Raw genomic sequence first — 24,940 nt, forward strand, 5'->3', positions numbered from 1 at the left:
TTTCACAGTTCCTAGGGGAGGTAAGTATTTGTTAGGTTAACCAGGTAAGTAAGACACTTACAGGGCTTAGTTCTTGGTCCAAGGTAGCCCACCGTTGGGGGTTCAGAGCAACCCCAAAGTCACCACACCAGCAGCTCAGGGCCGGTCAGGTGCAGAGTTCAAAGTGGTGCCCAAAACACATAGGCTAGAATGGAGAGAAGGGGGTGCCCCGGTTCCGGTCTGCTTGCAGGTAAGTACCCGCGTCTTCGGAGGGCAGACCAGGGGGGTTTTGTAGGGCACCGGGGGGGACACAAGCCCACACAGAAATTTCACCCTCAGCAGCGCGGGGGCGGCCGGGTGCAGTGTAGAAACAAGCGTCGGGTTTGTAATGGAAGTCAATTGGAGATCTAGGGATCTCTTCAGCGCTGCAGGCAGGCAAGGGGGGGGTTCCTCGGGGAAACCTCCACTTGGTCAAGGGAGAGGGACTCCTGGGGGTCACTCCTCCAGTGAAAGTCCGGTCCTTCAGGTCCTGGGGGCTGCGGGTGCAGGGTCTCTCCCAGGTGTCGGGACTTAGGATTCAAAGAGTCGCGGTCAGGGGAAGCCTCGGGATTCCCTCTGCAGGCGGCGCTGTGGGGGCTCAGGGGGGACAGGTTTTTGTACTCACAGTCTTAGAGTAGTCCTGGGGTCCCTCCTGAGGTGTTGGATCGCCACCAGCCGAGTCGGGGTCGCCGGGTGCAGTGTTGCAAGTCTCACGCTTCTTGCGGGGAGCTTGCAGGGTTCTTTAAAGCTGCTGGAAACAAAGTTGCAGCTTTTCTTGGAGCAGGTCCGCTGTCCTCGGGAGTTTCTTGTCTTTTCGAAGCAGGGGCAGTCCTCAGAGGATGTCGAGGTCCCTGGTCCCTTTGGAAGGCGTCGCTGGAGCAGGATCTTTGGAAGGCAGGAGACAGGCCGGTGAGTTTCTGGGGCCAAGGCAGTTGTCGTCTTCTGGTCTTCCTCTGCAGGGGTTTTTCAGCTAGGCAGTCCTTCTTCTTGTAGTTGCAGGAATCTAATTTTCTAGGGTTCAGGGTAGCCCTTAAATACTAAATTTAAGGGCGTGTTTAGGTCTGGGGGGTTAGTAGCCAATGGCTACTAGCCCTGAGGGTGGGTACACCCTCTTTGTGCCTCCTCCCAAGGGGAGGGGGTCACAATCCTAACCCTATTGGGGGAATCCTCCATCTGCAAGATGGAGGATTTCTAAAAGTTAGAGTCACCTCAGCTCAGGACACCTTAGGGGCTGTCCTGACTGGCCAGTGACTCCTCCTTGTTATTCTCATTATTTTCTCCGGCCTTGCCGCCAAAAGTGGGGCCTGGCCGGAGGGGGCGGGCAACTCCACTAGCTGGAGTGTCCTGCTGGGTTGGCACAAAGGAGGTGAGCCTTTGAGGCTCACCGCCAGGTGTGACAATTCCTGCCTGGGGGAGGTGTTAGCATCTCCACCCAGTGCAGGCTTTGTTACTGGCCTCAGAGTGACAAAGGCACTCTCCCCATGGGGCCAGCAACATGTCTCGGTTTGTGGCAGGCTGCTAAAACTAGTCAGCCTACACAGATAGTCGGTTAAGTTTCAGGGGGCACCTCTAAGGTGCCCTCTGGGGTGTATTTTACAATAAAATGTACACTGGCATCAGTGTGCATTTATTGTGCTGAGAAGTTTGATACCAAACTTCCCAGTTTTCAGTGTAGCCATTATGGTGCTGTGGAGTTCGTGTTTGACAAACTCCCAGACCATATACTCTTATGGCTACCCTGCACTTACAATGTCTAAGGTTTTGTTTAGACACTGTAGGGGTACCATGCTCATGCACTGGTACCCTCACCTATGGTATAGTGCACCCTGCCTTAGGGCTGTAAGGCCTGCTAGAGGGGTGTCTTACCTATACTGCATAGGCAGTGAGAGGCTGGCATGGCACCCTGAGGGGAGTGCCATGTCGACTTACTCGTTTTGTCCTCACTAGCACACACAAGCTGGCAAGCAGGGTGTCTGTGCTGAGTGAGAGGTCTCCAGGGTGGCATAAGATATGCTGCAGCCCTTAGAGACCTTCCTTGGCATCAGGGCCCTTGGTACTAGAAGTACCAGTTACAAGGGACTTATCTGGATGCCAGGGTCTGCCAATTGTGGATACAAAAGTACAGGTTAGGGAAAGAACACTGGTGCTGGGGCCTGGTTAGCAGGCCTCAGCACACTTTCAATTGTAAACATAGCATCAGCAAAGGCAAAAAGTCAGGGGGCAACCATGCCAAGGAGGCATTTCCTTACACAACCCCCCCCCAAACGAAAGAGGATGAGACTAACTTTTCCCAAGAGAGTCTTCATTTTCTAAGTGGAAGAACCTGGAAAGGCCATCTGCATTGGCATGGGCAGTCCCAGGTCTGTGTTCCACTATAAAGTCCATTCCCTGTAGGGAGATGGACCACCTCAACAGTTTAGGATTTTCACCTTTCATTTGCATCAGCCATTTGAGAGGTCTGTGGTCAGTTTGAACTAGGAAGTGAGTCCCAAAGAGGTATGGTCTCAGCTTCTTCAGGGACCAAACCACAGCAAAGGCCTCCCTCTCAATGGCACTCCAACGCTGCTCCCTGGGGAGTAACCTCCTGCTAATGAAAGCAACAGGCTGGTCAAGACCATCATCATTTGTTTGGGACAAAACTGCCCCTATCCCATGTTCAGAGGCATCAGTCTGCACAATGAACTGCTTAGAATAATCTGGAGCTTTTAGAACTGGGGCTGAGCACATTGCTTGTTTCAGGGTGTCAAAGGCCTGTTGGCATTCCACAGTCCAGTTCACTTTCTTGGGCATTTTCTTGGAGGTGAGTTCAGTGAGGGCTGTCACAATGGATCCATATCCCTTCACAAACCTCCTGTAATACCCAGTCAAGCCAAGGAATGCCCTGACTTGAGTCTGGGTTTTTGGAGCTACCCAGTCCAGAATAGTCTGGATCTTGGGTTGGAGTGGCTGAACTTGGCCTCCACCTACAAGGTGTCCCAAGTAAACCACAGTTCCCTGCCCTATCTGGCATTTGGATGCCTTGATAGAGAGGCCTGCAGATTGCAGAGCCTTCAAAACCTTCTTCAGGTGGACCAGGTGATCCTGCCAGGTGGAGCTAAAGACAGCAATATCATCAAGATAAGCTGTGCTAAAGGACTCCAAGCCAGCAAGGACTTGATTCACCAACCTTTGGAAGGTGGCAGGGGCATTCTTTAAACCAAAGGGCATAACAGTAAACTGATAATGCCCATCAGGTGTGGAGAATGCTGTTTTCTCTTTTGCTCCAGGTGCCATTTTTATTTGCCAGTACCCTGCTGTCAAGTCAAAGGTACTTAAGAATTTGGCAGCACCTAATTTGTCTATGAGCTCATCAGCTCTTGGAATTGGATGAGCATCTGTCTTGGTGACAGAATTGAGCCCTCTGTAGTCCACACAAAACCTCATCTCTTTCTTTCCATCTTTGGTGTGAGGTTTGGGGACTAAGACCACTGGGCTAGCCCAGGGGCTGTCAGAGCGCTCAATTACTCCCAATTCCAGCATCTTGTGGACTTCCACCTTGATGCTTTCCTTAACATGGTCAGACTGTCTAAAGATTTTGTTTTTGACAGGCATGCTGTCTCCTGTGTCCACATCATGGGTACACAGGTGTGTCTGACCAGGGGTTAAGGAGAAGAGTTCAGGAAACTGTTGTAGGACTCTCCTACAATCAGCTTGCTGTTGGCCAGAGAGGGTGTCTGAGTAGATCACTCCATCTACTGTGCCATCTTTTGGGTCTGATGACAGAAGATCAGGGAGAGGTTCACTCTCTGCCTCCTGATCCTCATCTGTTACCATCAACAGATTCACATCAGCCCTGTCATGGAAGAGCTTAAGGCGGTTCACATGGATCACCCTCTTGGGGCTCCTGCTTGGGCCCAGGTCCACCAGGTAGGTGACCTGACTCTTCCTTTCTAGCACTGGGTAAGGGCCACTCCATTTGTCCTGGAGTGCCCTGGGAGCCACAGGCTCCAGAACCCAGACTTTCTGCCCTGGTTGGAACTCAACCAGTGCAGCCTTTTGGTCATACCAAAACTTCTGGAGCTGTTGGCTGGCCTCAAGGTTTTTGGTTGCCTTTTCCATGTACTCTGCCATTCTAGAGCGAAGGCCAAGTACATAGTCCACTATGTCCTGTTTAGGCTCATGGAGAGGTCTCTCCCAGCCTTCTTTAACAAGGGCAAGTGGTCCCCTTACAGGATGACCAAACAGAAGTTCAAAGGGTGAGAATCCTACTCCCTTCTGTGGCACCTCTCTGTAAGCGAAAAGCAGACATGGCAAGAGGACATCCCATCTCCTTTTGAGTTTTTCTGGGAGCCCCATGATCATGCCTTTTAATGTCTTGTTGAATCTCTCAACCAAGCCATTAGTTTGTGGATGGTATGGTGTAGTGAATTTATAAGTCACTCCACACTCATTCCACATGTGCTTTAGGTATGCTGACATGAAGTTGGTACCTCTGTCAGACACCACCTCCTTAGGGAAACCCACTCTGGTAAAGATACCAATGAGGGCCTTGGCTACTGCAGGGGCAGTAGTCGACCTAAGGGGAATAGCTTCAGGATACCTGGTAGCATGATCCACTACTACCAGGATATACATATTTCCTGAGGCTGTGGGAGGTTCTAGTGGACCAACTATGTCCACACCCACTCTTTCAAAGGGAACCCCCACCACTGGAAGTGGAATGAGGGGGGCCTTTGGATGCCCACCTGTCTTACCACTGGCTTGACAGGTGGGGCAGGAGAGGCAAAACTCCTTAACCATGTTGGACATATTGGGCCAGTAGAAGTGGTTGACTAACCTCTCCCACGTCTTGGTTTGTCCCAAATGTCCAGCAAGGGGAATGTCATGGGCCAATGTTAGGATGAACTTCCTGAACAGCTGAGGCACTACCACTCTCCTAGTGGCACCAGGTTTGGGGTCTCTGGCCTCAGTGTACAGGAGCCCATCTTCCCAATAGACCCTATGTGTTCCATTTTTCTTGCCTTTGGACTCTTCAGCAGCTTGCTGCCTAAGGCCTTCAAGAGAGGGACAGGTTTCTTGTCCCTTACACAGCTCCTCCCTTGAGGGTCCCCCTGGGCCTAAGAGCTCAACCTGATAAGGTTCAAGCTCCAAAGGCTCAGTTCCCTCAGAGGGCAGAACTTCTTCCTGAGAAGAGAGGTTCCCTTTCTTTTGCTGTGTTGCAGTTGGTTTCCCAACTGACTTTCCTGTTCTCTTGGTAGGCTGGGCCATTTTTCCAGACTCCAGCTCTACTTTTTCACCCTGTGCCTTGCATTGTGCTCTTGTTTTCACACACACCAGTTCAGGGATACCCAGCATTGCTGCATGGGTTTTTAGTTCTACCTCAGCCCATGCTGAGGACTCCAGGTCATTTCCAAGCAGACAGTCCACTGGGATATTTGAGGAGACCACCACCTGTTTCAGGCCATTGACCCCTCCCCATTCTAAAGTAACCATTGCCATGGGATGTACTTTTCTCTGATTGTCAGCGTTAGTGACTGTGTAAGTTTTTCCAGTCAGGTATTGGCCAGGGGAAACCAGTTTCTCTGTCACCATGGTGACACTGGCACCTGTATCCCTCAGGCCCTCTATTCTAGTCCCATTAATTAAGAGTTGCTGTCTGTATTTTTGCATGTTAGGCGGCCAGACAGCTAGTGTGGCTAAATCCACCCCCCCCTCAGAAACTAGAGTAGCTTCAGTGTGGACCCTGATTTGCTCTGGGCACACTGTTGATCCCACTTGGAGACTAGCCATACCAGTGTTACCTGGATGGGAGTTTGGAGTGGAACCTTTCTTGGGACAGGCCTTGTCTCCAGTTTGGTGTCCATGCTGTTTACAGCTATGACACCAGGCCTTTTTGGGATCAAAGTTTTTACCCTTGTACCCATTGTTTTGTGAAGAGGCTCTGGGCCCACCCTCCTGTGCAGGTTTTTGGGGGCCTGTAGAAGACTCTTTACTATTTTTAGTTTTGGTTGTCTCATCACCCTTCCCCTGGGGAGTCTTTGTGACCCCTTTCTTTTGGTCACCCCCTGTTGAAGTCTTGGACACCCTTGTCTTGACCCAATGGTCCGCCTTCTTTCCCAATTCTTGGGGAGAAATTGGTCCTAGGTCTACCAGATGCTGATGCAGTTTATCATTGAAACAATTACTTAACAGGTGTTCTTTCACAAATAAATTGTACAGCCCATCATAATTACTTACACCACTGCCTTGAATCCAACCATCTAGTGTTTTCACTGAGTAGTCAACAAAGTCAACCCAGGTCTGGCTCGAGGATTTTTGAGCCCCCCTGAACCTAATCCTGTACTCCTCAGTGGAGAATCCAAAGCCCTCAATCAGGGTACCCTTCATGAGGTCATATGATTCTGCATCTTTTCCAGAGAGTGTGAGGAGTCTATCCCTACACTTTCCAGTGAACATTTCCCAAAGGAGAGCACCCCAGTGAGATCTGTTCACTTTTCTGGTTACACAAGCCCTCTCAAAAGCTGTGAACCATTTGGTGATGTCATCACCATCTTCATATTTTGTCACAATCCCTTTGGGGATTTTTAACATGTCAGGAGAATCTCTGACCCTATTTATATTGCTGCCACCATTGATGGGTCCTAGGCCCATCTCTTGTCTTTCCCTTTCTATGGCTAGGAGCTGTCTCTCTAAAGCCAATCTTTTGGCCATCCTGGCTAACAGGAGGTCATCTTCACTGAGAGCATCCTCAGTGATTTCAGAAATGTGGGACCCTCCTGTGAGGGACTCACTATTTCTGACTAACACAGTTGGAGACAGGACTTGAGGGGTCCTGTTCTCCCTATTTAGGACTGGAGGAGGGACATTGGCCTCCAAGTCACTAATTTCTTCCTCTGTAAGGTCATCATCAGAGGGGTTGGCTTTTTCAAACTCTGCCAACAGCTCCTGGAGCTGAATTTTGGTAGGTCTGGAGCCAATGGTTATTTTTTTGATATTACAGAGAGACCTTCGCTCCCTCATCTTAAGATGGAGGTAAGGTGTGGTGTCGAGTTCCACCACATTCATCTCTGTATCAGACATTATTTTGCTAAAAGTTGGAAGACTTTTTAAAGAATCTAAAACTGTTTCTAGAATCTAATTTCAAACTTTTAACAAACTTTTAAACTCTAAAAGACAATGCTGAACAGGGACTTAACACACAAGGCCCTAGCAGGACTTTTAAGAATTTAGAAAAATTTCAAATTGCAAAAATGAATTTCTAATGACAATTTTGGAATTTGTCGTGTGATCAGGTATTGGCTGAGTAGTCCAGCAAATGCAAAGTCTTGTACCCCACCGCTGATCCACCAATGTAGGAAGTTGGCTCTGTATGTGCTATTTCAAAGTAAGGAATAGCATGCACAGAGTCCAAGGGTTCCCCTTAGAGGTAAGATAGTGGCAAAAAGAGATAATACTAATGCTCTATTTTGTGGTAGTGTGGTCGAGCAGTAGGCTTATCCAAGGAGTAGTGTTAAGCATTTGTTGTACATACACATAGACAATAAATGAGGTACACACACTCAGAGACAAATCCAGCCAATAGGTTTTTATATAGAAAAATATCTTTTCTTAGTTTATTTTAAGAACCACAGGTTCAAATTCTACATGTAATATCTCATTCGAAAGGTATTGCAGGTAAGTACTTTAGGAACTTCAAATCATCAAAATTGCATGTATACTTTTCAAGTTATTCACAAATAGCTGTTTTAAAAGTGGACACTTAGTGCAATTTTCACAGTTCCTAGGGGAGGTAAGTATTTGTTAGGTTAACCAGGTAAGTAAGACACTTACAGGGCTTAGTTCTTGGTCCAAGGTAGCCCACCGTTGGGGGTTCAGAGCAACCCCAAAGTCACCACACCAGCAGCTCAGGGCCGGTCAGGTGCAGAGTTCAAAGTGGTGCCCAAAACACATAGGCTAGAATGGAGAGAAGGGGGTGCCCCGGTTCCGGTCTGCTTGCAGGTAAGTACCCGCGTCTTCGGAGGGCAGACCAGGGGGGTTTTGTAGGGCACCGGGGGGGACACAAGCCCACACAGAAATTTCACCCTCAGCAGCGCGGGGGCGGCCGGGTGCAGTGTAGAAACAAGCGTCGGGTTTGTAATGGAAGTCAATTGGAGATCTAGGGATCTCTTCAGCGCTGCAGGCAGGCAAGGGGGGGGTTCCTCGGGGAAACCTCCACTTGGTCAAGGGAGAGGGACTCCTGGGGGTCACTCCTCCAGTGAAAGTCCGGTCCTTCAGGTCCTGGGGGCTGCGGGTGCAGGGTCTCTCCCAGGTGTCGGGACTTAGGATTCAAAGAGTCGCGGTCAGGGGAAGCCTCGGGATTCCCTCTGCAGGCGGCGCTGTGGGGGCTCAGGGGGGACAGGTTTTTGTACTCACAGTCTTAGAGTAGTCCTGGGGTCCCTCCTGAGGTGTTGGATCGCCACCAGCCGAGTCGGGGTCGCCGGGTGCAGTGTTGCAAGTCTCACGCTTCTTGCGGGGAGCTTGCAGGGTTCTTTAAAGCTGCTGGAAACAAAGTTGCAGCTTTTCTTGGAGCAGGTCCGCTGTCCTCGGGAGTTTCTTGTCTTTTCGAAGCAGGGGCAGTCCTCAGAGGATGTCGAGGTCCCTGGTCCCTTTGGAAGGCGTCGCTGGAGCAGGATCTTTGGAAGGCAGGAGACAGGCCGGTGAGTTTCTGGGGCCAAGGCAGTTGTCGTCTTCTGGTCTTCCTCTGCAGGGGTTTTTCAGCTAGGCAGTCCTTCTTCTTGTAGTTGCAGGAATCTAATTTTCTAGGGTTCAGGGTAGCCCTTAAATACTAAATTTAAGGGCGTGTTTAGGTCTGGGGGGTTAGTAGCCAATGGCTACTAGCCCTGAGGGTGGGTACACCCTCTTTGTGCCTCCTCCCAAGGGGAGGGGGTCACAATCCTAACCCTATTGGGGGAATCCTCCATCTGCAAGATGGAGGATTTCTAAAAGTTAGAGTCACCTCAGCTCAGGACACCTTAGGGGCTGTCCTGACTGGCCAGTGACTCCTCCTTGTTATTCTCATTATTTTCTCCGGCCTTGCCGCCAAAAGTGGGGCCTGGCCGGAGGGGGCGGGCAACTCCACTAGCTGGAGTGTCCTGCTGGGTTGGCACAAAGGAGGTGAGCCTTTGAGGCTCACCGCCAGGTGTGACAATTCCTGCCTGGGGGAGGTGTTAGCATCTCCACCCAGTGCAGGCTTTGTTACTGGCCTCAGAGTGACAAAGGCACTCTCCCCATGGGGCCAGCAACATGTCTCGGTTTGTGGCAGGCTGCTAAAACTAGTCAGCCTACACAGATAGTCGGTTAAGTTTCAGGGGGCACCTCTAAGGTGCCCTCTGGGGTGTATTTTACAATAAAATGTACACTGGCATCAGTGTGCATTTATTGTGCTGAGAAGTTTGATACCAAACTTCCCAGTTTTCAGTGTAGCCATTATGGTGCTGTGGAGTTCGTGTTTGACAAACTCCCAGACCATATACTCTTATGGCTACCCTGCACTTACAATGTCTAAGGTTTTGTTTAGACACTGTAGGGGTACCATGCTCATGCACTGGTACCCTCACCTATGGTATAGTGCACCCTGCCTTAGGGCTGTAAGGCCTGCTAGAGGGGTGTCTTACCTATACTGCATAGGCAGTGAGAGGCTGGCATGGCACCCTGAGGGGAGTGCCATGTCGACTTACTCGTTTTGTCCTCACTAGCACACACAAGCTGGCAAGCAGGGTGTCTGTGCTGAGTGAGAGGTCTCCAGGGTGGCATAAGATATGCTGCAGCCCTTAGAGACCTTCCTTGGCATCAGGGCCCTTGGTACTAGAAGTACCAGTTACAAGGGACTTATCTGGATGCCAGGGTCTGCCAATTGTGGATACAAAAGTACAGGTTAGGGAAAGAACACTGGTGCTGGGGCCTGGTTAGCAGGCCTCAGCACACTTTCAATTGTAAACATAGCATCAGCAAAGGCAAAAAGTCAGGGGGCAACCATGCCAAGGAGGCATTTCCTTACACAACCCCCCCCCAAACGAAAGAGGATGAGACTAACTTTTCCCAAGAGAGTCTTCATTTTCTAAGTGGAAGAACCTGGAAAGGCCATCTGCATTGGCATGGGCAGTCCCAGGTCTGTGTTCCACTATAAAGTCCATTCCCTGTAGGGAGATGGACCACCTCAACAGTTTAGGATTTTCACCTTTCATTTGCATCAGCCATTTGAGAGGTCTGTGGTCAGTTTGAACTAGGAAGTGAGTCCCAAAGAGGTATGGTCTCAGCTTCTTCAGGGACCAAACCACAGCAAAGGCCTCCCTCTCAATGGCACTCCAACGCTGCTCCCTGGGGAGTAACCTCATGCTAATGAAAGCAACAGGCTGGTCAAGACCATCATCATTTGTTTGGGACAAAACTGCCCCTATCCCATGTTCAGAGGCATCAGTCTGCACAATGAACTGCTTAGAATAATCTGGAGCTTTTAGAACTGGGGCTGAGCACATTGCTTGTTTCAGGGTGTCAAAGGCCTGTTGGCATTCCACAGTCCAGTTCACTTTCTTGGGCATTTTCTTGGAGGTGAGTTCAGTGAGGGCTGTCACAATGGATCCATATCCCTTCACAAACCTCCTGTAATACCCAGTCAAGCCAAGGAATGCCCTGACTTGAGTCTGGGTTTTTGGAGCTACCCAGTCCAGAATAGTCTGGATCTTGGGTTGGAGTGGCTGAACTTGGCCTCCACCTACAAGGTGTCCCAAGTAAACCACAGTTCCCTGCCCTATCTGGCATTTGGATGCCTTGATAGAGAGGCCTGCAGATTGCAGAGCCTTCAAAACCTTCTTCAGGTGGACCAGGTGATCCTGCCAGGTGGAGCTAAAGACAGCAATATCATCAAGATAAGCTGTGCTAAAGGACTCCAAGCCAGCAAGGACTTGATTCACCAACCTTTGGAAGGTGGCAGGGGCATTCTTTAAACCAAAGGGCATAACAGTAAACTGATAATGCCCATCAGGTGTGGAGAATGCTGTTTTCTCTTTTGCTCCAGGTGCCATTTTTATTTGCCAGTACCCTGCTGTCAAGTCAAAGGTACTTAAGAATTTGGCAGCACCTAATTTGTCTATGAGCTCATCAGCTCTTGGAATTGGATGAGCATCTGTCTTGGTGACAGAATTGAGCCCTCTGTAGTCCACACAAAACCTCATCTCTTTCTTTCCATCTTTGGTGTGAGGTTTGGGGACTAAGACCACTGGGCTAGCCCAGGGGCTGTCAGAGCGCTCAATTACTCCCAATTCCAGCATCTTGTGGACTTCCACCTTGATGCTTTCCTTAACATGGTCAGACTGTCTAAAGATTTTGTTTTTGACAGGCATGCTGTCTCCTGTGTCCACATCATGGGTACACAGGTGTGTCTGACCAGGGGTTAAGGAGAAGAGTTCAGGAAACTGTTGTAGGACTCTCCTACAATCAGCTTGCTGTTGGCCAGAGAGGGTGTCTGAGTAGATCACTCCATCTACTGTGCCATCTTTTGGGTCTGATGACAGAAGATCAGGGAGAGGTTCACTCTCTGCCTCCTGATCCTCATCTGTTACCATCAACAGATTCACATCAGCCCTGTCATGGAAGAGCTTAAGGCGGTTCACATGGATCACCCTCTTGGGGCTCCTGCTTGGGCCCAGGTCCACCAGGTAGGTGACCTGACTCTTCCTTTCTAGCACTGGGTAAGGGCCACTCCATTTGTCCTGGAGTGCCCTGGGAGCCACAGGCTCCAGAACCCAGACTTTCTGCCCTGGTTGGAACTCAACCAGTGCAGCCTTTTGGTCATACCAAAACTTCTGGAGCTGTTGGCTGGCCTCAAGGTTTTTGGTTGCCTTTTCCATGTACTCTGCCATTCTAGAGCGAAGGCCAAGTACATAGTCCACTATGTCCTGTTTAGGCTCATGGAGAGGTCTCTCCCAGCCTTCTTTAACAAGGGCAAGTGGTCCCCTTACAGGATGACCAAACAGAAGTTCAAAGGGTGAGAATCCTACTCCCTTCTGTGGCACCTCTCTGTAAGCGAAAAGCAGACATGGCAAGAGGACATCCCATCTCCTTTTGAGTTTTTCTGGGAGCCCCATGATCATGCCTTTTAATGTCTTGTTGAATCTCTCAACCAAGCCATTAGTTTGTGGATGGTATGGTGTAGTGAATTTATAAGTCACTCCACACTCATTCCACATGTGCTTTAGGTATGCTGACATGAAGTTGGTACCTCTGTCAGACACCACCTCCTTAGGGAAACCCACTCTGGTAAAGATACCAATGAGGGCCTTGGCTACTGCAGGGGCAGTAGTCGACCTAAGGGGAATAGCTTCAGGATACCTGGTAGCATGATCCACTACTACCAGGATATACATATTTCCTGAGGCTGTGGGAGGTTCTAGTGGACCAACTATGTCCACACCCACTCTTTCAAAGGGAACCCCCACCACTGGAAGTGGAATGAGGGGGGCCTTTGGATGCCCACCTGTCTTACCACTGGCTTGACAGGTGGGGCAGGAGAGGCAAAACTCCTTAACCATGTTGGACATATTGGGCCAGTAGAAGTGGTTGACTAACCTCTCCCACGTCTTGGTTTGTCCCAAATGTCCAGCAAGGGGAATGTCATGGGCCAATGTTAGGATGAACTTCCTGAACATCTGAGGCACTACCACTCTCCTAGTGGCACCAGGTTTGGGGTCTCTGGCCTCAGTGTACAGGAGCCCATCTTCCCAATAGACCCTATGTGTTCCATTTTTCTTGCCTTTGGACTCTTCAGCAGCTTGCTGCCTAAGGCCTTCAAGAGAGGGACAGGTTTCTTGTCCCTTACACAGCTCCTCCCTTGAGGGTCCCCCTGGGCCTAAGAGCTCAACCTGATAAGGTTCAAGCTCCAAAGGCTCAGTTCCCTCAGAGGGCAGAACTTCTTCCTGAGAAGAGAGGTTCCCTTTCTTTTGCTGTGTTGCAGTTGGTTTCCCAACTGACTTTCCTGTTCTCTTGGTAGGCTGGGCCATTTTTCCAGACTCCAGCTCTACTTTTTCACCCTGTGCCTTGCATTGTGCTCTTGTTTTCACACACACCAGTTCAGGGATACCCAGCATTGCTGCATGGGTTTTTAGTTCTACCTCAGCCCATGCTGAGGACTCCAGGTCATTTCCAAGCAGACAGTCCACTGGGATATTTGAGGAGACCACCACCTGTTTCAGGCCATTGACCCCTCCCCATTCTAAAGTAACCATTGCCATGGGATGTACTTTTCTCTGATTGTCAGCGTTAGTGACTGTGTAAGTTTTTCCAGTCAGGTATTGGCCAGGGGAAACCAGTTTCTCTGTCACCATGGTGACACTGGCACCTGTATCCCTCAGGCCCTCTATTCTAGTCCCATTAATTAAGAGTTGCTGTCTGTATTTTTGCATGTTAGGCGGCCAGACAGCTAGTGTGGCTAAATCCACCCCCCCTCAGAAACTAGAGTAGCTTCAGTGTGGACCCTGATTTGCTCTGGGCACACTGTTGATCCCACTTGGAGACTAGCCATACCAGTGTTACCTGGATGGGAGTTTGGAGTGGAACCTTTCTTGGGACAGGCCTTGTCTCCAGTTTGGTGTCCATGCTGTTTACAGCTATGACACCAGGCCTTTTTGGGATCAAAGTTTTTACCCTTGTACCCATTGTTTTGTGAAGAGGCTCTGGGCCCACCCTCCTGTGCAGGTTTTTGGGGGCCTGTAGAAGACTCTTTACTATTTTTAGTTTTGGTTGTCTCATCACCCTTCCCCTGGGGAGTCTTTGTGACCCCTTTCTTTTGGTCACCCCCTGTTGAAGTCTTGGACACCCTTGTCTTGACCCAATGGTCCGCCTTCTTTCCCAATTCTTGGGGAGAAATTGGTCCTAGGTCTACCAGATGCTGATGCAGTTTATCATTGAAACAATTACTTAACAGGTGTTCTTTCACAAATAAATTGTACAGCCCATCATAATTACTTACACCACTGCCTTGAATCCAACCATCTAGTGTTTTCACTGAGTAGTCAACAAAGTCAACCCAGGTCTGGCTCGAGGATTTTTGAGCCCCCCTGAACCTAATCCTGTACTCCTCAGTGGAGAATCCAAAGCCCTCAATCAGGGTACCCTTCATGAGGTCATATGATTCTGCATCTTTTCCAGAGAGTGTGAGGAGTCTATCCCTACACTTTCCAGTGAACATTTCCCAAAGGAGAGCACCCCAGTGAGATCTGTTCACTTTTCTGGTTACACAAGCCCTCTCAAAAGCTGTGAACCATTTGGTGATGTCATCACCATCTTCATATTTTGTCACAATCCCTTTGGGGATTTTTAACATGTCAGGAGAATCTCTGACCCTATTTATATTGCTGCCACCATTGATGGGTCCTAGGCCCATCTCTTGTCTTTCCCTTTCTATGGCTAGGAGCTGTCTCTCTAAAGCCAATCTTTTGGCCATCCTGGCTAACAGGAGGTCATCTTCACTGAGAGCATCCTCAGTGATTTCAGAAATGTGGGACCCTCCTGTGAGGGACTCACTATTTCTGACTAACACAGTTGGAGACAGGACTTGAGGGGTCCTGTTCTCCCTATTTAGGACTGGAGGAGGGACATTGGCCTCCAAGTCACTAATTTCTTCCTCTGTAAGGTCATCATCAGAGGGGTTGGCTTTTTCAAACTCTGCCAACAGCTCCTGGAGCTGAATTTTGGTAGGTCTGGAGCCAATGGTTATTTTTTTGATATTACAGAGAGACCTTCGCTCCCTCATCTTAAGATGGAGGTAAGGTGTGGTGTCGAGTTCCACCACATTCATCTCTGTATCAGACATTATTTTGCTAAAAGTTGGAAGACTTTTTAAAGAATCTAAAACTGTTTCTAGAATCTAATTTCAAACTTTTAACAAACTTTTAAACTCTAAAAGACAATGCTGAACAGGGACTTAACACACAAGGCCCTAGCAGGACTTTTAAGAATTTAGAAAAATTTCAAATTGCAAAAATGAATTTCTAATGACAATTTTGGAATTTGTCGTGTGATCAGGTATTGGCTGAGTAGTCCAGCAAATGCAAAGTCTTGTACCCCACCGCTGATCCACCAATGTAGGAAGTTGGCTCTGTATGTGCTATTTCAAAGTAAGGAATAGCATGCACAGAGTCCAAGGGTTCCCCTTAGAGGTAAGATAGTGGCAAAAAGAGATAATACTAATGCTCTATTTTGTGGTAGTGTGGTCGAGCAGTAGGCTTATCCAAGGAGTAGTGTTAAGCATTTGTTGTACATACACATAGACAATAAATGAGGTACACACACTCAGAGACAAATCCAGCCAATAGGTTTTTATATAGAAAAATATCTTTTCTTAGTTTATTTTAAGAACCACAGGTTCAAATTCTACATGTAATATCTCATTCGAAAGGTATTGCAGGTAAGTACTTTAGGAACTTCAAATCATCAAAATTGCATGTATACTTTTCAAGTTATTCACAAATAGCTGTTTTAAAAGTGGACACTTAGTGCAATTTTCACAGTTCCTAGGGGAGGTAAGTATTTGTTAGGTTAACCAGGTAAGTAAGACACTTACAGGGCTTAGTTCTTGGTCCAAGGTAGCCCACCGTTGGGGGTTCAGAGCAACCCCAAAGTCACCACACCAGCAGCTCAGGGCCGGTCAGGTGCAGAGTTCAAAGTGGTGCCCAAAACACATAGGCTAGAATGGAGAGAAGGGGGTGCCCCGGTTCCGGTCTGCTTGCAGGTAAGTACCCGCGTCTTCGGAGGGCAGACCAGGGGGGTTTTGTAGGGCACCGGGGGGGACACAAGCCCACACAGAAATTTCACCCTCAGCAGCGCGGGGGCGGCCGGGTGCAGTGTAGAAACAAGCGTCGGGTTTGTAATGGAAGTCAATTGGAGATCTAGGGATCTCTTCAGCGCTGCAGGCAGGCAAGGGGGGGGTTCCTCGGGGAAACCTCCACTTGGTCAAGGGAGAGGGACTCCTGGGGGTCACTCCTCCAGTGAAAGTCCGGTCCTTCAGGTCCTGGGGGCTGCGGGTGCAGGGTCTCTCCCAGGTGTCGGGACTTAGGATTCAAAGAGTCGCGGTCAGGGGAAGCCTCGGGATTCCCTCTGCAGGCGGCGCTGTGGGGGCTCAGGGGGGACAGGTTTTTGTACTCACAGTCTTAGAGTAGTCCTGGGGTCCCTCCTGAGGTGTTGGATCGCCACCAGCCGAGTCGGGGTCGCCGGGTGCAGTGTTGCAAGTCTCACGCTTCTTGCGGGGAGCTTGCAGGGTTCTTTAAAGCTGCTGGAAACAAAGTTGCAGCTTTTCTTGGAGCAGGTCCGCTGTCCTCTGGAGTTTCTTGTCTTTTCGAAGCAGGGGCAGTCCTCAGAGGATGTCGAGGTCGCTGGTCCCTTTGGAAGGCGTCGCTGGAGCAGGATCTTTGGAAGGCAGGAGACAGGCCGGTGAGTTTCTGGGGCCAAGGCAGTTGTCGTCTTCTGGTCTTCCTCTGCAGGGGTTTTTCAGCTAGGCAGTCCTTCTTCTTGTAGTTGCAGGAATCTAATTTTCTAGGGTTCAGGGTAGCCCTTAAATACTAAATTTAAGGGCGTGTTTAGGTCTGGGGGGTTAGTAGCCAATGGCTACTAGCCCTGAGGGTGGGTACACCCTCTTTGTGCCTCCTCCCAAGGGGAGGGGGTCACAATCCTAACCCTATTGGGGGAATCCTCCATCTGCAAGATGGAGGATTTCTAAAAGTTAGAGTCACCTCAGCTCAGGACACCTTAGGGGCTGTCCTGACTGGCCAGTGACTCCTCCTTGTTATTCTCATTATTTTCTCCGGCCTTGCCGCCAAAAGTGGGGCCTGGCCGGAGGGGGCGGGCAACTCCACTAGCTGGAGTGTCCTGCTGGGTTGGCACAAAGGAGGTGAGCCTTTGAGGCTCACCGCCAGGTGTGACAATTCCTGCCTGGGGGAGGTGTTAGCATCTCCACCCAGTGCAGGCTTTGTTACTGGCCTCAGAGTGACAAAGGCACTCTCCCCATGGGGCCAGCAACATGTCTCGGTTTGTGGCAGGCTGCTAAAACTAGTCAGCCTACACAGATAGTCGGTTAAGTTTCAGGGGGCACCTCTAAGGTGCCCTCTGGGGTGTATTTTACAATAAAATGTACACTGGCATCAGTGTGCATTTATTGTGCTGAGAAGTTTGATACCAAACTTCCCAGTTTTCAGTGTAGCCATTATGGTGCTGTGGAGTTCGTGTTTGACAAACTCCCAGACCATATACTCTTATGGCTACCCTGCACTTACAATGTCTAAGGTTTTGTTTAGACACTGTAGGGGTACCATGCTCATGCACTGGTACCCTCACCTATGGTATAGTGCACCCTGCCTTAGGGCTGTAAGGCCTGCTAGAGGGGTGTCTTACCTATACTGCATAGGCAGTGAGAGGCTGGCATGGCACCCTGAGGGGAGTGCCATGTCGACTTACTCGTTTTGTCCTCACTAGCACACACAAGCTGGCAAGCAGTGTGTCTGTGCTGAGTGAGAGGTCTCCAGGGTGGCATAAGACATGCTGCAGCCCTTAGAGACCTTCCTTGGCATCAGGGCCCTTGGTACTAGAAGTACCAGTTACAAGGGACTTATCTGGATGCCAGGGTCTGCCAATTGTGGATACAAAAGTACAGGTTAGGGAAAGAACACTGGTGCTGGGGCCTGGTTAGCAGGCCTCAGCACACTTTCAATTGTAAACATAGCATCAGCAAAGGCAAAAAGTCAGGGGGCAACCATGCCAAGGAGGCATTTCCTTACAAGGACCCAAGGGGTAAAGTGGGCCATAGGACACTGTTGGCCATGACTACTGGGATGCATCTGTGATCAAGGTAAGTTTAAGTGCTGCACAGATGGAATCCACAGATGAGCCAAAGGATTCCCCCTTAGTTAATTCAGTGGGCACTGAGAGTGTAGGGATCCATCAGGGTTCAGAGAAGCGTAGAACTGGCAAGAGACCCTGCAGAAGTGGGCGACTGTCCCGGTTTGATCACTTTAAGCAGGAAAGTCCAGCAAGGTATTGATGGACCTACCCTGTCTTTAGGCTGAGAGGGGGTTGTGTTGGAAATAGCCCTTTTTGCAGGGTTATCCCCTAACTTTTTGCCTCTGACCTGCTTTTGACTATGTGCTGCATTTCGTTTTTACTTGCTTTAGGACTCTGGGCACTTTACCAATGCTGACCAGTGCTAAAGGGCAAGTGATCTCTATCTAAATGGTATTAATGATTGGTTTATTCATAATTGGCATATTTGATTTACTAATAAGCCCTTAGTAAAGTACACTATGGGTGCCCAGGGCCTGTAAATCAAACACTACTACTAGGCCTGCAGCACCGATTCTGCCACCCACAGGAGTAGCCCTATAAACATGTCTCAGACCTGCCACTACAGTGTCTGTGTGTGCAGTTTTGAACTCCTAGTTCGACCTGGTAAGTGCACCCACTTGCCAGGCTCAAACCTTCCATTTTACTACAAGTTACTCCTAAGGTAGGCCCTAGGCAGCCCAATGGGCAGGGTGCAGTGTATGTAAAAGGTAGGACATGTACTGATAGTGAAATACTGCTAAATTTGTTTTTCACTATTGCAAGGCTTGTTGCTCCCATAGCTTAACATTGGTATTGCCTTGAAATATATTTTAAGTGTAATTTCCCATTGAGAGCAGATAGAGATCTGGAGTCTGGGGTCTCTGAACTCCCAATTTAAAAATACAATTTAAAAAACAGCTTCACCAAAATATATGTAAGTTTGAAAATGCCACTTTTAGAAAGTGGGCATTTTCTTGCTTACTCGTGCTGTGCCACTGCCTGCCCCTGGAATACACATCTGGGTCAGGATGACAGTTGGGATGTTAGTAAATTCAGTCTAGACAGTCACACAAAGAAAGCTGAGGTGTGCCAGGCATTTCCTGATGGGTCTTCCTTAGCTAGAATGGTGGGAGCAGTTGACACTCTTACACGAATAGGGCAGTCCCTACACAAAGCACTCTCCAACCCCCTGGAGTGTGTCTGGAGTCAGGACAGGGGAAGGCAGGGTCTTGTGCACTACAAAGACTACTCTTTTAATTTGTTCTACTTCAAAGACGGAAATGGGTATAAGTAGTGGGCCTCTGACCCCACATAGTTAGGACACTTCTGGACTGAGGACATTCTGCCAGGAAGAAGAGCTGGATGCCCTAGGGGGGACTGTCATTCTGCCTGTTGCTTTGTTGTGGTGACCTGCTGCTTCTGCCATGGAGTGAAAGAACTGGACTTTGATTTCTACATCCTGCTTTCCAAGGTTCTCTGATGGCTTGAACTGAGCTTGCCTTCTGCTAAGAAGTTTCAGGGACATTAAAGACTTCAGCTGCCAGTGCCTGGGCTCTTCTGCTGAAAGTCCTCACTTGCCAAGTGGTGCTAACTCCAGTCCATAGGCCCTTGGAAGTGTAAGTTGGTGATCTGAAGTAGAAACTCCATTTTCGTTTTAGTCTTGTTTTAATGAGATATATATTGGCTATTTTTCTAAACTGGTGTGGAGTACTTTTCTGATGTTTTCACTGTGTTGCCGTGTACAAATACTTTACACATTGCCTCGGAGATAAGCCTTACTGCTCGTGCCAAGCTACCAAGGGGGTGAGCAGGGGTTACCTTAGCTGTGTGGCTTCCTTACCCTGACTAGAGTGAGAGTCCCTACTTGGACAGGGTACAAACCACAGCCAACTAGAGACCCCATTACTAACAGATTCATATATGTGCATGACTGGGCATGCGCACATGAACGTTCCATGTATAATTGTGGCAATGTAAAATCATGTGCAAAGCAGCCACTCATAGTCAGTTTCAGGTAAGGCTGCCCTCTAGAATTCCTCAGCTTGAAACTTGTACGTTGCATTGGAAAACACTACACAGATGGCAGACTACAGTGTCCCACAATATTCTCAAACATTTACATAATAAAAGCATGTATGCCTACAACATGTGGGTGGAAGTATGAGTGCATGTTGAAATGTGCATGTATGGATACACAAGCGACTACTTGGGCAACTACTGAGGCCAATAGTGTACAAAGAATTTGACATGCTGAAGTTGCAGAGTCTGTAAGGCGTTTCGGCTTTTCAGATCTCGCCTCAGACACTACATGCGTGGACTGTTGGGAGAGATTTTGTTAGCTTACAGTGTCCTTGAAGCCTATTGCTTGTCATTGGTTGGCGTAGTCGTTTCTCTCATTTGCTTGTCTCTACTTTGTTGGCGCCTCTGGGTTTCATTTCCTTGTTTTGGGTTTGTTCCTCCCCACGAGCATTGTCCCATTACCTGTATCTTTCCACTGTCCTACTTTCAGACACCACTTTTTTCTTGAGTACTCTGTGGCAGTGCACGTGTTTTCTAGCTGTCCTCCACCGCATTCGGTCATTTTGCACTTTTGCTGCCCATGTGCTTTCCCCACACTCCCCTGTGACCCCCTTGTGTGTTTATCCCACCTCCCACATTGCTTTTGTGCTTCTACCTCCGCATTGCGCTTTCTCTCGCCCTATTGGTTCCTCCACATTCCTCCCCGTCTGTTCCTTCTCCACACCCTCTGTGTTGCTTTCCACCACCTGCAATTCCTTCCATGTTGCACCCCTCTTGATGCTTCTCGGTCTTTTATTTTACTTCCCCAACCTGAACTACTTTTTGTTTGCCAATCCAACTCAGAAACAGGCATGTGTCATTATTGTAGGCGTGGGCATGCTTGATCCCTCCACCTGTAAAATGATGGTGCAATGAGATTTTTGTTTTCTTTATTCAAAAGCCATTTTCCACAGCATAGTTTCTTTGTTACACTGGTGATGTGGGGGGGAGAAGGATGTGGACTTATTCTTGCTGAAAGCTTTCATTCCTATGGCGCACCCGGTGGCATGGAGCCCTGGGAGACTGTGCTGTACAAGAAAGACTATGGTTATACCACAGACCTTCAGTACCAAGTTCCATGTATTTCTGCACAGATCACATGTTAATGTACTTACCTATAGCATTGTATATACAATACAAGACGGAATGACATGCGTGTAGTGGGGTAGCGCAGAACGATGCTCCCTCCTCGCCAGGACTATTTCCAGAGCAGGCTTGGTAAACACCCAACCCGAAGGATGAACTGCACGGATTACAAAGCATGAAGTGGGAGCTCTGTTGTGGGTTGCTTGGAAACCAACAGAGAATGCAGAGTCAATGGCAGGACTGCAACAGGCAACCAATCACTCCATTGAGCAGCTCTCTAAATGGGGCTGCTGCTCAGTATTAAAAACAAAAAGCTCCACTTCCTCTAAGAAATGCTAAATCTGGAGCAGAAAAAACAGGAGACATCAAAAGAAAAAAGAATTGGACGTTCTTCTCTTTATTTTGAGGGGTCTGGCCTAGTGGCTATAGGTGGAGGAGCATGAGTTAAGCCTCTGCTGTGGAACTGAGGTGCAGTTACAGACTCACTGTGCAATTCTACCTGTTTCCGTGTCTTGGAGAAGTCAGTTATAATTATCACTAATATCAGTCTTCAAAAGCAGATAATGAAGTCTTTCATGAAAGAAGTATAATGCATGCATCTTTTTGCAAAGGTAGTTCTGCATGGGTGCAAAGCATGATAATTACCTTAATGCACATCCAGACAGAGAGGGGAAAAGTAATCAACACGAAGAAAAATGACACAATCACCAAGAACCATCCGCAGAAGCCAAGCCCGGGATCAGGTTGAGCTGGGGAGAAGAGACAAACACTATTTTAACCTTAAACAGTAACACAAAACTAAGGATTGTATTAAACGAGAAACTTCAGCAGTCAATGACCTCCATCCCTGGTACTTTTATTGTTCTCGTTTGAGAATATTTCGCTTTTATGTGACACAAAGGTTTGTGTACCCACCCCTCCAAAATGAGAGATGAAGTGTTGGAGAAATGAAAACAATTTTGAAAGAGTAGCATTAAAGAATGTATTTAGTTCAGATGTATTTGAACTAGGTGTATCTAGGCAAAGTGGAATTAAAGACTGTACACCCTGTGTTTGGCTGCAGGTTTACCTGATGGTCCTTAAATATCTCAAAATAAACACTGAGGCCCTCGCTAGGAGTTTGGTGGGCAGAAAAGGCCGCCCGCCGAACTCCCGCAGGTCAGGAGACCGCCAGTGCGGTCTCCTTCCTGCTGGCCCTATTACGAGTGTCTCGTTGGCCCAGCGGGAAACACACAACATTGATGCTGACACTGATGGCTGGCGGCAATGCTGTTGTGCATCAAGTGCACCAGCCTCCGTCGCGCAAATCACTGTCTGCAAAGCACAACGGGGCTAGCCTGGGGGGGCCCAAGCACTGCCCATGCCAAGTGCATGGGCAGTGCAGGGGTACCCCGTCTCCACCAGCACTTAGGCTGGCGGGGAGAGAGTGGTCGTAATCCCCAGGGTAGTGCTTTCGCCATGGTTGTAATGTTGCGGTCAGACCGCCGCTTTGGCGGCGGTCTCACCACGACTGTGACCCTGGTGGTCTGATGACCGCCAGCGTCATAATGAGGTCCTGATCTAGAAGAAAGGTTGGTTAAGTAGGCTTGTGTAATTACTGTGAATTTTAAAAAAAACTCGACCATCTTGCACCAGAGGTGACAGGGACAGGCACCTAATCACCACTACGGATCACCTGTCTGTGACATATCACAAGATACACCAAACACACATACGCTAGGCCAGTGGGAAGTAGAATTTACCCCCTGACTGAGCCCCACTGTGGGGAACACACTCAACCTTAAGATCATAGCACACACCTCTGTGGTAACCTAAAGCGCAAAGAGGCTGAGATATTGGCATACGTTTATTTTCGGTGTGCACAAACAACGCAACATGACAAGTCAACAGACCATAGGCACCATTGGCCAGTTTGCAAGGGCATCACACAGGGTACCGATTGAGTTTTTCAATAGAGTCATAGTAGCCAGAATGTCCGTTTTATACCTACGCAAACTTCCTCTTTTTATAAGTGAAAAAAGTTCTCTTTTTGCCATTACCAGCTAATATGTAGAGCACAGGTGCTTTAATATTCTCCCCTGTATGTTTCTAAAAATGAATATCCATCTATCTAACTTGTATACACGGAGTGTACTTTAACCCTTCAATAAAAACACCTGAACTAAAAAGAACCTGCTACCGCAGACCTTCTGTAGGAGGCACGTTTTCAATAAAGCTGTTTAACCTAAAAAAAAAAAAAAAGGTTTCGAGTCAAATACTGTGTCATCACTTCCTGTTATGTCGTCACGATGTGTCGTCACTTCCGTTTTGGAGCAACGATGCTTTTTGCCTACTTTGAATGCCATGTAAATGTTCCCACCTGCTCAATGCCCAAGTATTCAGGACACATGCCAGCTTCTGGCAGTAAAACTGTGAAGTTCACAGGCAGCAGCTGTCTGAGGCCAGGCAGGATATACCGTCTTAATGCAGCCTCAGCACTGGCACAGGCCAGCCCGTCTCAAAATAGCTCAGGGACATGAATGGTTGGCAAAGTTTTTATTTATCTTAAGCCAAGCACAAAAGGTGGGACGAGCACAACAGTAATTACTAGATGCCATGTCTGGTATCAGCGAATCAGTTTCAAGGCGTTACTGAAAAAAAAATACACAAGGGCCAGCATTAAACTGGGCAAGGAGGGCGAATACCACTGGGCACGCTGCTGGGAAATGTAATAAAAGTCAATGTATTTGTTACACTGGTTTAACAAATGTAACCGCTCAGAATGTTATAGCGCACAGACTTAGGGCCTACTTTCAAGTTTGCGGATGGGGTCTCCGTCACAATGGGATATCCTGTCCGCCGTATGATATATCCTATGGGAATCGTAAAAACGGCAGGCACGATATCTGTCATGTTTGTGCTAGAGAAAGCAGTCTGCCAAACTCTAAATTAGGCCCTTGGGGCCTGATTTAGATCTGGGCGGATGAGTTGCTCCGTCGCAACAGTGACGGATATTGAGTCTGCTGAAATATAAATCCCATAGGAGATAATGGGATTTAGATTTCAGAGGACGGGATACCGTCACCGTTGTGATGGAGTAACTTGTCCTTCCAGATCTTAAGCAGCAATGGGATTTAGATTTCAGAGGACGGGATACAGTCACCGTTGTGATGGAGTAACTTGTCCGTCCAGATCTTAATCAGTAATGGGATTTAGATTTCAGAGGACGGGATACTGTCACCGTTGTGATGGAGTAACTTGTCCGTCCAGATCTTAATCAGTAATGGGATTTAGATTTCAGAGGACGGGAGACCATCAGCGTTGTGATGGAGTAACTTGTCCGTCCAGATCTCACTCAGGCCCTTAGTCTCTTGGCACTGAAAGGGTGACTTGGGGAGATGGGATCCAGTGAGGGACTCTGGAGAGACCACTCTGTACACCCAGCTAAAGCTGCACCCACCTTTCCTCACAGTGCATGGACGGTCCATGTCATCAAGCATTGGTAAAACCCACAATGGATGACCATAAGGAACATTTTCCAGACACCAGGTAAAAACACACCCTGTGGACGTGTTTCCAGCTCACCATCGCATTTCTTGCATGATAAAGTCTGTTCACCTGGTCCCCATATGACACATGCTGATACCATATTACGCATAAGCTCGCTGGTCAGATATCTGTTCCTGTTTACTTCAGAAGTAAGTAAAGTAATAAATCTAAACTCTTCTCTAAAACCACAGGTAGTGGTAAATCCTTGTCATGTACAGATGCAGCCAACAGAGACTCAACCCCCGAGCTCTTATTGGATAAAAAATGGGTACATTGTTCACTATGGTATGTTCCTCTCTTCACTGCCTCACTAACGATACCTTATATAGAAAGAGGGGGTACGCGCCCTATGTGATAAACTATGTAATACATTTTCAGAGCGCCTCATGGAAAACACATACGTCACCACACCTTTGCATCAAAGCTC

The 24,940-nt window shown here is 48.4% G+C and overlaps 1 protein-coding gene across 2 annotated transcripts in view; it reads right to left on the reverse strand.

Annotated features, from left to right (window-relative positions):
- Positions 1–24,940, reverse strand: part of STOM (stomatin) — a 129,635-nt gene that overhangs the window by 42,983 nt on the left and 61,712 nt on the right. For both annotated transcript variants that reach the window (XM_069241663.1, XM_069241662.1), the window contains exon 2: positions 21,631–21,734. In XM_069241663.1, the coding sequence (XP_069097764.1) occupies positions 21,631–21,734 (104 nt within the window). The remainder of the gene's footprint in view (positions 1–21,630; positions 21,735–24,940) is intronic.

This window comes from Pleurodeles waltl, chromosome 6 (assembly GCF_031143425.1).
Source record: "Pleurodeles waltl isolate 20211129_DDA chromosome 6, aPleWal1.hap1.20221129, whole genome shotgun sequence".
Lineage (NCBI taxonomy): Eukaryota > Metazoa > Chordata > Amphibia > Caudata > Salamandridae > Pleurodeles > Pleurodeles waltl.